This window comes from Eleginops maclovinus, chromosome 9 (genome assembly GCF_036324505.1).
Source record: "Eleginops maclovinus isolate JMC-PN-2008 ecotype Puerto Natales chromosome 9, JC_Emac_rtc_rv5, whole genome shotgun sequence".
NCBI classification, from domain to species: Eukaryota; Metazoa; Chordata; class Actinopteri; order Perciformes; family Eleginopidae; genus Eleginops; species Eleginops maclovinus.
Genome location: NC_086357.1, coordinates 20,514,911 through 20,527,494, shown reverse-complemented (window position 1 = coordinate 20,527,494; position 12,584 = coordinate 20,514,911). Strand labels below are relative to the sequence as shown.

Sequence of the window (12,584 nt, the reverse complement as noted above, 5' to 3'; positions counted from 1 at the left end):
TTAACCTCTGCATTATGCCCCACTGGGTCAATACAAGGTGTGAAGCCTCTGACCCGACGTCTGAGCTTTTATCTCTTTTTCCTTTTGTTTCCAGAGGACAAATATGGCAGTTTCTTGGACCCCAAACACAAAAATCTAAGTCGTATCAACTCGCTACCCCCGCCATCTCTTCCTCCTCAAATCTTAAGCCCTACCTATGTATAAATAAACATGTGTACAGGCGGTCGACTCACCTTTCCTCCCCACCATCCCCTACTTAAATAAACATACAGGGGGAAGCGAGGGGTTAATAGGGCCAAGTTTAGGGAAAAGGAGGGAGGCATGGAAGGAGGGGTGGAAGGTGAGGGAGGCCCAGGGGAGCTCATTATACTCAGACAGAGGAGACATTAACCCACATACACACAACCAAACTTTTTTAACACACACACAGAGACTTATTACTCTCCATGTGTAACATATGCTGGCTTTAAGCTCCATTAACACACACAGTTTTATAAGCACACTTATTGAAAGCAGTACGCCAGAAAATTCACTGGTTCTCGATTGGGGGAAGGCCTCGAGCGGGATCGTAACATAAGAAATAAATATATTATTTGAGAATATTAAACAGTGTGTAGCAAAGAATTGGTGTCTTATAGCTGTGATGTTAAATTGGGCATTTGTGTACAGCTAAGAGACCTTTAAAATGATCTTCAAGCCCTTTGATGTTGTTTTTAAAAAAACCTTTTTCAGGCGCAGGCATCTTTAATATTATACTAATATTACATTGTTCTTTTTCCTTTTCCCTGCCCCTCTCTCTCTATGTTAGCTTGGCAGTGTTTATTTACAAGTGCTTGTTTTATGATCATCGCTTTAATTGATAGTTAACCATGGTTCTGCTCTCCCACTGTTGGATGAACATAAACAAGTACTAAAGCAAAACATATGTCACTCTCTCAGCACTGTGTGTGTGTGTGTGTGTGTGTGTGTGTGTGTGTGTGTGTGTGTGTGTGTGTGTGTGTGTGTGTGTGTGTGTGTGTGTGTGTGTGTGTGTGTGTGTGTGTGTGTGTGTGTGTGTGTGTGTGTGTGTCTGTGTGTGTGTGTGTGTGTGTGTGTGTGTATGTGTGTGTGCTCTCTTATGACCCTGGGTGTGAGAGCCAGGAAAGCCAGACCGGTTTCATTATGCTCCAAACTAGCCCATTATGGTTTGGAGAAAATCATCCAAACCCTAAACAGTTGCGATGGTAACGGCATGTCAACCCCTCTCCCTCTCTCGACTTTTTCTTGATCTTCATCTCGGCAGCCCCCTTCCCCCGTGGTTATCTCCACTCCCCACACATCACCACATCATACTGAACACACACAGATTGACACACACACACACACACACACACACCCACACATGAACGTGGCACTCGCTCTCTCTTCCCCCAGCGGCGGGTTTCACTGCCTCTGCCCTCTCACACTGACTGCCCTCTGCTTAAAGAAAAATAAACCAGTGGAAAAGAACACAGAGGGAAACAAAAAACAGCAACACGGCTTTGAAATTGTAGGGTCGCCATCAAGCAGTGGAGGAAGAAGTATTCAAATATTTTACCAAAGTTAAAGTAGCAAAACAAAAGTGTAGAAATAGCCTGTTACAAGTAAAAGATCCAAATCCTAAAAGTGCACACCTTTCAGAATCTTATATTTTTAATAACTGAAATATGAATATTGAAACATTCATGTGTTCATCACAGCTGGTTAAGGTGGATCTTTTTTTAAATTACTTTATACTGTATAATCCTGCCGAATATCTGAACCTAATAATGGATTTATATTATGTATAAGAAAATAGTCTAAATGTAGAAAGTAACTAGCAACTAAAGTTGTCAAATGATGTGTTGTGGAGTAAAAAGTACAAGATTGGTTTTCAAATTATAGTGGAGAAGGATAAAGTAACCTCATCTAAAAATGCTTCAGTAAAGTACAATGACCTTCAAAGTATTAGTAACAAAGTTTATTATATCAGTACTATAATAAACTTTGGTACTATGCACCACTTCCATCAAGTCCAAGTCAGGTTTCAGTGTAGAGGGATAGCGGCACGAGGAGTGATTGAAAAAGATTTAGTTGGGGGTCAGTTTTAACAAGGTCAACATGATTGTTATTGATAAAATGATTTGAAGTCCTTTATTTGATAGTTGTAGTATGATCATCAGCCTTTATGACTCACTAGTGCACACTTGTGATGTGGAGATGTTGCTCAGTCCCACAGTACATTAATTGAAATTCTATTAAAGATCAATAAAGTTTGACTGAAAAGTGAACAACATACAGAGCTGGACAACACTGATACAGAATGTATTTTGTGATACTGTAAGATTGTGTGGATATGATCCTTTTCTAACCATATTTTAACATTTATTGAATACAGTTGTGTGTTTTTTTGCTTGGGGCTAGATAAGAAGATTGATTCCACACTCTTTACCACAAGAGTTGTATCGACCTTCTTCTCTAACTCTGAGCAAGAAAGTAAGTAAGTTAGAGGTTCAACGTGTGTAAATATCCCTTGGGAATACTGAGTGTGGCTGTAGGAATGTAAAATACACACACACACACACACACACACACCGCTGCAAAGATTATTAATGACTTAAAGTGGCTGAGTGGAGCTGCGCCTTGTCGCAGGTCTGGTGGTCTGGGATCCTTATTGGGTTGTGTTTGATGTCTCCTCTTAATGGCAAAGTCCCCTGCGTTATGATCGCGCACATACACAGACACAGAGGAACACTTTATAATGTGAACAGCCATTTGCCTCGTCGCCATGATGAAGCTCTTGGCACTCTACTGGGGTTGTTTTAATGCCCAGACACCCTTAGCCATTACTCAGGTGATATGCCAGCGGCGGGTGATCAATGTGTCTCTAATAGAGAGAACGGGGGGAGCAAAAAGCTAGAGAAAGACAGCGATATTGATAGAGAGAGATAAAGATAAGCACAGAGAGCGATTGCACTTTTACCTTCTCATCCATCACCCTGTTCCTCGAGCACTAACTGGCCCTAACCTGCTCTGCAGTAATAGCCTGTCTAGATGCTGTATTTACGAGATGCCATCAAAACAATGGCATTTATCTAGCCACTCGGATCATACACTTTCATCACTTTTATCATTATGTGCACGCCTCTGTGTGCAGGTGTGTGTGTGTGTGTGTGTGTGTGTGTGTGTGTGTGTGTGTGTGTGTGTGTGTGTGTGTGTGTGTGTGTGTGTGTGTGTGTGTGTGTGTGTGTGTGTGTGTGTGTGTGTGTGTGTGTGTGTTGAAAGGCGTGTTGACCCATGCTTTGACCAAGTGAGGGAAGCCCAGGGGTGGGTGTTGAATGTGAGGTGGTTAATCCCCCTTAAAGTTCAGCCAAATCCTGAGGTCAGCACGCATGTCTCTGTTTTTTTCTGCCTGACCTTCAATATCTTCATCTGTCTTATTGCCCACGCTAGTCGTACTTGGTGAGCTGGTACTCAGAAATGCCCACAGGTTTGCAGGAGTTTGAGATTGTAACTGTGAACCATAAAGAGGTACAAACACCACCATGATCGTGGAAGAAACAAAGAGAAGAGCCTCAGTGTTTTGTCTGCATGGGAAAGGAAAGCTGAAGAAGCCAAAAGTTTGATAAGCACAGTGAAACGGGGGAGGTGCTATAGTGTGTGGGGGGAGATGTGGAGAGTGGTAAGAGTGAGAGTGCCAGGCGATGTAGGAGGGAGAGAAAGAGAGGGCACGTCTGGAAAGCATCAAGCCATGGCTCGGCATATGTGCGAGTACATGTGTGTGTTTTGTTGATCCTCTGGTCTCTGGCTTGTTAACCCGCAGGTCACGGGCAGCTTCAATGCCTGGCAAACAGCATGGGAATAATGACCTCTTCCATAGCAAACACATGCTCATGAATAAACACACGTACATAAAAACATACATACTGAGTGTGAGTTCACGCCGCTTTTATGTTGCTCCCTCTCTACGTCAAAGGTCTGCAACACCTTTAAAGGAATAGTTTGACACTTTGGGATTCGCTTATTAGATTTCTGTCATCTTTTGACAGCTGTTCCTCCGGTTCCCAGTCCTTATGCTAAGCTAAGCTACCCCGATGAACGCTGTGAACGTAGTGCACAAACATATGGTATTGATATTTTTTGCTAGATTGTCAAATAAACTAATTCCCCCAAAAAATATTCCCTAAAGTCATCTATGCACATTTACGACACTCCAGGAGCTGCAAGCATAGTTTGTTTTTGCTGGTCGGGATCCTCTTTTGGTTATCACTTCCCAGGAAAACTGAGGAAAACATTTTCTTATCTGAGATAAAAAACGTTTGGTTAGAGGCCATCCCTTTCAGAGCAGTGCTTATGTCTTTCATCAGCTGTGTGTGTGTGTGTGTGTGTGTGTGTGTGTGTGTGTGTGTGTGTGTGTGTGTGTGTGTGTGTGTGTGTGTGTGTGTGTGTGTGTGTGTGTGTGTGTGTGTGTGTGTGTGTGTGTGTGTGTGTGTATTATAGAGAGCGATTGAAAGAGGGACCAGCAGCTGGTGTGTTGTGTTTTGCCCTGTGAGACTTGGCCCAGGCCGGTGTTGTATTACATGTACTAGCGTTGCCGAGGTGAGATGGGGTGAGTTGGCTTGATAGCCAAGAACCGAAGGGTGGCAGATGAACGGAGTTAAGGGGGGGGGGGGCGGAGTGGGGTTGTTACTGAGCACTAAGGCCAGTGTCTGACACCCAAAGCGCTTCTCATGCTCTGGCACAGGCTATTGTAGTGTGGAATTTGAGAAATGCATTTGATCAGTATGGTGTGCCAGTGTGGGTGTTATTTGGGACGACTCCTGAGGACAAAACAGGCACCAGAAAGGGAAAAGGAGGAGGAGAGGAGGTGGAGGGCAAGGGTTACCTGAAGAATACTCTCATCACACATTCGAGAAGCCAGCATCAAGCATTTTTGTGAGGAAGAATGTAGATTCACAAACAGAAACAATGATTAAAAACACAATGTAGCACTTTCTTCATAGGGTAATTTTGTTTAGTGAGCAACTGATTAAAAAGAAAAAAGAAGAACATTCTTCTTTGCATTGTGTGGATGACGGGAGTGAAAAGGAGGAGGTCCAAAGATATTTTATCTGGCTCTGCACACTCTCTGCCTCCCTCCTCACTCAAAGGGAATCCCATCTTTTCTCTTTGACCTCAGCATTCCTCAGACTCAAGAGTGAATACAAGGCCAGAGTGTGCGTGCATGCGTGTGTGCGTGCGTGAGATCAGTGTTCACCTTCAAACAACTTAAAGTAATTAATACTGTCCTCAGCCATGCAGTTTTTAGGGTTGGATAACAAAGGAGTAGTTACCTACACCACGTCTTCAGTGTCTCAGTTACAGTTCAGGCCGACCTGTCGAGATGTGTTTTCTGCGGCTGAAATATGAGCTTTCTGTGTCTTCAACACAGTGATTTAAAGTTAAGTTTTATAGTTGTGTATACACTGTGCTGGTCGGAAATAAAGATACACTTATTCTCAAATTGCCTCGTTGACATTATGCAATCTCTGTTATTACTGGTATTGTTTTGAAATTAATCCCAATGTGTAATTTATGCAAGCTGATAAAAGAACTTCAGTAACTTATCTTCGGCAGTAGAATAACCACGCAGGTCAGTTACTTAAAAAGTGGCAATGCAAGATCGAAAAAATATTTAATTACAAGTACTGCATTCAAATGTCCCCTTAAGTTAAAAGGTACCAGAGTATTCTCAGTATAATATATTTAAATAATCAAAAGTAAAAGTATTTGTCCTGCGATATTATTTTAAATAAGATTTTTATTACTGACACAACAAAGAGGTCAGGCCCCTCCAAAGAGTCAAAAGATCATCTGAGTGGTAGGGAGATGATTTATGGCAGAAAAGTTATTCTTCACAAAGGTGTTCATATTTCTGGCTTTTATTTATTCTTTCTTTCTTTAAAATAATGGATTTAACTCGTTAGGTAAAAGTACGTTGAAATTGTAGCCAAGTATTTTATTAACTCTAATCAAGAAAGGAAGATAAATGGTAAATGTAAACATCCCTTTAGAATGCTGAAAATGCAGCGATGGGAATCTAAATGTATATACTAGAAGTAAAAGTACCCTGAAATTGTACTTAAATATGGTAACTGAGTTAATGCACTTATGAAATTATTTACCATACTTTGCCTCTTGAGCTGTGCAGCTGGTGAGTTTCATCTCAAGAATGGCATTTGAAAAAGCTTTAGCCTGAAGCACCGGACAAACAAAACAATCAATTTAAATGACTAATTCATTGCACATCAAGACATTTAGACAGCAAGGGCATTAGCCTGTGCTGCTGAGTTGGCAAAAGGATTTTAAAAAAGCACAGCGAAAGGGGAGCACACTTTGCTTTGTAAACCTCACTGTGTACTTTGAGAAACATTGCTGAAAGAAGATCAACTTGATGTGGCCAATTCTCTTTTTAATTTATGGATATGTAAATAAACTACATTTTTATGACATGTGGTACCACTCCCTATCTTTGTATTGTTGAGAACAGATTGTTGCTTTCAACGTAATTGCTGTCTGTGGGTACCGTCAGTGAGTCAATCAGTGTGCATATACTACCCCATGTTGGTATAAAATGGTACTGCAGCAAAAGCAGCAAGGGGATATTTTGAGTTTAGGTTGTAGAAGGACACCTAGTGGCAGAGTAAGTTATGGCAGAATAAATGTTACCCAAGTCTTTCCCCAACATGTGAACGGAGTGTGAATAGACTCAAAGATTCAGAGAACATGTGTGAAAAGTGCGTTTATTGATTGAAACAAGGCACTGGAAAATTACAGTAAATAATCTCTGTTCATTGCTGGAAAGGTTGCATGAAACTAACTTCCAAATTGGTGCATACAGTATATGCTTTTGATCAGTTTAATATGTTGTCATCCAATGATTTTCATTTATCAAAGAGTAGTAATCTATACAAAGAATTCAGTCTCTAGTGTTTCTTTAGGGCTGGGTGTAGCGCAGGTATTTCTTCCCAGAAGGCACCTCTTTAGTGGTCACACCGTTGGGGAAGAGAGCAGCAGCTTCAGCCTCGGAGAGTGAAGGAATGACCATGACCTTGTCACCAGGCTGAAAGTGAAAGTAAGAGCTTTTTAAGAGCACAGTCTGGTTTTGATTACAGTAAGGAAGTCTTCACAGTATTGATAACTTATGCAGCAGCCTCATTTGGCTCCTGTACTATGTTGCTTTCGGTCATTTTATTCAGTGTTACTTGTTAAAATGAGGTCACAAATGTTATATTGTGTTTTCCTACACTTGTAGCTTTGCACTAAAGGGCAGGTAAATGCAATTAAATGATTTTCAAAACTTTTTTGAGTTACCAGTTCTATGAAGCAGGGAGGAGCCTGTCAGTTTGGACTGATTGTGGGGTCTAAAGTGTATTTTATATAAATGAAATTGTGGACTTTGGTGTGGACAACAGTGAAACAAAGAGGAGGAGAGGAAAGGTTGATAACACTCACATGAGAGTAAGCTAAATGTAAAGCTGAAACAAGGAGACTATTAGCTTTTGTCACATCACAGCACATCTTTTAGCTAGTTACCTTCCAGTCGACAGGTGTGGCAACCTTCTTATGTGCAGTGAGCTGCAGAGAGTCGATCACTCGGAGTATCTCATCAAAGTTCCTTCCTGTGGTGGCGGGGTAGAGGATGGAGAGCTTCAGCTTCTTGTCAGGGCCAATCACGAAGACCTAAAGTGGGTTAAAAACGCTGCAGCGTCAATGTAAGAGCCAGAATAAGCTTCATTTAAATAAAGGAACAAAAACAAACGCTTAAAAAAACATGCTCCCTCTTTTTTCCAAATAATATTTCCTTTAATCCATTTACAAGTACAGAAACAGTAATTGCAAGGAGGATTTCTTTAACTAAAGCTTTTAAGATGCAAATACTGTGTGTATTGCCTGCATAACAAATGGTTATTCAACAACCCGGTCCACACAGAGCTATAATTGTGGTCATCCAAAAACATGGTTGTCAGCTGGAAAGGAATTAGACGCTAAAGATCGAAACCTTTTACAGTCAAAAAAAGTTGTGTCAGGACAGGATTCTGAAAAAAGCAAGTTTCAATGGCATTCTGCATTTGTATATTCTGATTATGCAGCCATGGTTTTTGTAGGGATGTAATACAATCATGAGGACAGGATGGAGGACAGGTTTCTTACGCAGCGAGCAGTGAGGGGCAAGCCCTCACTGTCTCTCTCATCGGGGTCCAGCATGCCCAGCTCGATGGACAGCGCTCTGTTGTGGTCAGCGATGATGGGGAATGGCAGAGTTTTTGCAGCTGAACTGCTGACTGCCATCACATCCTAAAGACACAGAGAAACACAGTCAGGCTTTACTACTCTAAAGCACGACATTATGATCCTACGTGAATGTTCTCACAGTCCTGACCATCAGTGCAGCACAGGTTGGATGAGTCCCCAGAGACTGTTAATCTTTAACTCAGACACTTTGTAGTGCCAATACTTTAGGGCCAATCACTGGCCTTTCTGAGGAGGCGTTTAAGAGTGTCTGAGTTGAAGGTAATGATCAACCATTAATCTGAGTATCATTTCCCATCAGCTTCCACCAAACCACAGAGGAGCATTACACAATTACAGTTCTGGTCAGAGTTCACATCAAGAAATTATAATTGTAAATCATTTAAAGAAATAAGATACATTTCATTGAAAATATTGAATATAATGCATTTAATTTAAATAAAAATAATTAAGAAAGTAAGGCCAGGCAGTGCTTATGTTTTCAGAATAATACGTTTGTACACAGTTTACATAACCAGCGTAGACTGGAAAAGAAACCAAATAAATTGCAATCAGCTCCATTTTGTTGTCGCTTGTCATTTTAAAAAGGTTGCCTGAGTATAACTGTACTATTCTATAATACATCACCAAGGATTGTTGGTGGGAATATAACCTAATGTAGTGCAAACCTTAGTAATGTGCATTTGATGGTATTTTTTCAATAATGCAGTTACAGTCGAACACCAGAGGGCGCTGTTGACCGCAACGTTCTTAAACTCACCAGCAATACAGTGGGAGTCCATAACAAGTTATTGTAACCTAGATGTATTTGTTTATATGTTTATGTCACAATGTTAACATTTAATTGAACACGTTTTTATTTAAGACTAATGGTAAATGTTTTTCCTCCATGTTTCACTTCATGTTATTTGCAGACCAATACTCGATTTTAAGTGCCTCCGTTTACTTTAGGTTGGGATGATCTCACCATGCAGCACATGGCCTTCACACTTATTACACTCAGACTTAAACATTTTAGAGCTAATGGGATTTGTAAATTATGTTTAAACATATCTTTAAAAAAAAAGAAAACTGTAAACTCGGTATACAGAACAGCAAGCAGTGATTAAAGGCACTACTCTCAATGTTTAGAATCATTTACATGCCTTCATTAACCTTTGTTCAGGTTCACTTGACCAACAGTAACCGGACCTGTTTCACAAAGCCATCCTTTAATCTCTTACATGCCACATTTAAAAAAGGCACAAGTATACAGTGTATGTGTGTGTGCATCATCACCCCACCTTGCTCCAGTTGTGGTGATCCTCAACACTGTCAATGGACAGAGCAATCATCTTCACATCTCGTTTCTTGAACTCATCGCTGACCTTAGCAGCACAGGCGAGCTCAGTGGTGCAGACAGGGGTGAAGTCCTTTGGGTGGGAGAACAGGACACCCCATCTACAGAGGAAAACACAAATAAGCAATTAGATCTTTATACACATCATTTTGGTTCAGAAATCTCCAAGTCCAAAACTTTATTAGGTACGTATATAGCAAATAAGGTCATTGACATCCCATCTCACCTTGCATAAGGCTTAGAGTTTATATAACCACACTAAGTTACATAAACCAAAGGTCAAACCTGCACTGAATTAAAACAATATGTTCTTCAATGTCTCTGAGCATTTACAGCACATTAAATGTATGTGTGAATAAATCTATGTATTCTGTCTGCATGGTCTTTATTCATTACTGTTGTGATTGTGCACGATTCCTATAAAGAATACATAGAGCCTGGATTGAGAAGAGGCAAAAACAGTGATAGGACTAAGAGCACAAGCTATAGTGGGGTACGGAGAACAGAAAGGGTTGAAATTGAAAAAAAAGGGAAAGACAGAGAACATAATGTCTTAGCACAGGACATTCCAGCCACACACAGCTGTCGGAAGTTTTGGCAGACACAACCACAAAATATTGAATCCAGATGTTTTCTCAAGGGTCAATTGGACACAGTTTTCCTGCAAAAAACACCACTTGGAAAACATTTTAAAGGATAAATTACCCCTTGAATCACGTGCATTTTCTGCCTCGTGGTTTATGTGGACTTCCTTTTCAACGTGTTGTATTGTGCTATCACATGAGGTAGAAGCAACACAAAAGAGCGGCTCCTCACAGGCATGGTGATCACATGATTCTGGGATGACCAGAGGCCCTGAAAAGATCTGGCGAAGCAGAACAAACCCCGGATAATGAATGTTTCTAAGAGGAATGTGTTTAGAAGCTGATGATTTGAACACTTACAATTACTTTAAAACCAAAACTAAATCATTAAACATGAGCTATAAATGCACAACACAATACACACTTGGGCTTTTTTCTAAGAAAGGGGATACTACATTGTCCTTACTTTTGGGATTTAAATGTGTCTTTAGCCTCTCTTCAGTTCAACATCTAATCACACTAAGTAAACAAACAGGTTATTAAGTAGTTACTATATGTTGATGTTTTCATTATATTAAATAGGGTGTAGTTGCAGCAGGTTATGCGCGTCATTAAATTAGAGCAAGTTACACCTTTTGAAATATATCCCTCTATGTTTGCACTGTTGTCTGGACAGGGAAATGACAGGGTGGCCATCCTGAATTGTTATCTTCAAATCAGAAGTAAATGAAAAAAGCACCATCAAATGACATTATTCAATTTTTTTGAGGAGGTTTTTTTAATCAATTGTTTGCATTGTTCAACACACTAGATTAGACTAAGTGAATCATTCTCATTGTAAAAAATATTTGAAACGTCATCATCTGTTGGTGTGGTTGTAAATGCCTGCTATAGTATTTCTTTCTCTCTGTTTTTACAAAGCAGCCTATAGCCGAGCTGTGAGTACTAAAGGTTATGCAAGCACTGAGGCACAGTTCCATGTTCACACAATATAAATCGAGAGTATCCTGACTGGCTGCATCACGGCCTGGTATGGCAGTTGCACCGCCCTCAACGGTAAGACTCTACAGAGGGTGGTGAAAACTGCTCAGCACATCACCAGGACGGAGCTGCCATCCATGGAGGACCTCTACACCCAGTGGTGTAGGAAGAAGGCCGGTAGGATATTAAAGAACCCCCATCCCCCCAGCAACAATCTGTTCTGTCTGCTGCCGTCTGGCGGACGGTACCGCAGCATCCGGACCAAGACCACCAGACTCAGGGACAGTTTTATACCACAGGCTATAAGACTGCTGAACTCCTGAGCTCTGTGGAATCTACTCACATCTGTTTATAGTACACACATCTATACATTATACATATCTGCCATAAATATCTGTTTATACGTAACATATGCATCTGTCTACACTCCTCATACAACAGTGTAAAGTATTTAAATTACTGTACAGTATATTTAAATAATCTCATATGTATATATTTTACATCTTTACATCCTTATTGTTGTTATTGCACCAGCTGTTTGCACTAGTTTATTCTTTTCTAATTTTTGCACTATTTTATTTATCTTATTTGCACTGTGTATGTTGAGTTGTTGGAGGAGCCTGGGATATAAGATTTTCATTGCCAACATATACACTGTATCTGCTGTGCATATGACAAATAAAACTTTTGAACCTACTGGCGTTGTCATTGTGTTGCTTACATGCAAATGAATTAGTCAAACAAATGTGGTACAAACATCGCTACAAGATATACTTCACAAACATGTATGAGGACTACGTATATCTCTGCTGCCTTGCTGTCTTTTTCGGTCTGAAGTTAGGACAGCTCAATGTTACTTTGACCCACTTTAAAAACAAAATGAATACAGTGTGTTGTATGACATTTCTGGTGTATGATCGTGCTCTTATCCAACAGTCATGCTGTGTGTGTCAGGTGTCGCATGGCAGTCACATGGGGATCGAATCAGCAAAGGGATCTATAGACTTCTGTGGTAGATCTCTATAAAATAATGCACCTTAACTTTTAAATACAGAATAATCCTTACACAGATCTTAATCTTTTTTGCAATATAATGGTTGTGCAGGGAGCATGCGCACTCACGAGCTGCCCAGGAAATCGTGGAGCTTGATCCTGCCGATGGTGGTGTCGGCCTCAAAATTGGGGAACAAGTCTCCCAGCAGAAGTCCGGGCATGATGGGCTCTTCTCTGAAGCTCCAACACGAGAGAAATGACGAGACAACCCTACTGTCTGTGCTGCCGAGATTATCAACCCCTCATGAATGGACCCGGATAGGGGAGGGATCAACGTCTGCTAGATCCTCGACCAATCAAACACAGAGACGTGTCGATTGTTTTGGGGCGTTTTTTAT

The 12,584-nt window shown here is 40.7% G+C and overlaps 1 protein-coding gene across 1 annotated transcript; it reads right to left on the bottom strand.

Moving 5' to 3' along the window:
- Nucleotides 1-6,763: 6,763 nt before the first annotated feature.
- Nucleotides 6,764-12,533, bottom strand: prdx6 (peroxiredoxin 6). Its single transcript, XM_063891783.1, has 5 exons — nt 12,316-12,533; nt 9,573-9,729; nt 8,191-8,334; nt 7,573-7,719; nt 6,764-7,099 (listed from the first exon to the last, which is right to left on the bottom strand). The coding sequence occupies exons 1-5, from the start codon at nt 12,405-12,407 to the stop codon at nt 6,974-6,976; spliced, it is 666 nt and encodes a 221-aa protein (XP_063747853.1). The 5' UTR covers nt 12,408-12,533; the 3' UTR covers nt 6,764-6,973.
- Nucleotides 12,534-12,584: the final 51 nt, after the last annotated feature.

Excerpts from the sequence above, each read along its gene's own strand:
- prdx6 (XM_063891783.1), bottom strand. The coding sequence starts at position 12,407 with ATGCCCGGACTTCTGCTGGGAGACTTGTTCCCCAATTTTGAGGCCGAC. Across the intron at positions 8,335-9,572 it reads ATCACCACAACTGGAGCAAG|GATGTGATGGCAGTCAGCAG; the intron begins GTGGGGTGATGA and ends CTGTGTCTTTAG. Across the intron at positions 7,100-7,572 it reads CCACACCTGTCGACTGGAAG|CCTGGTGACAAGGTCATGGT; the intron begins GTAACTAGCTAA and ends TTTCACTTTCAG.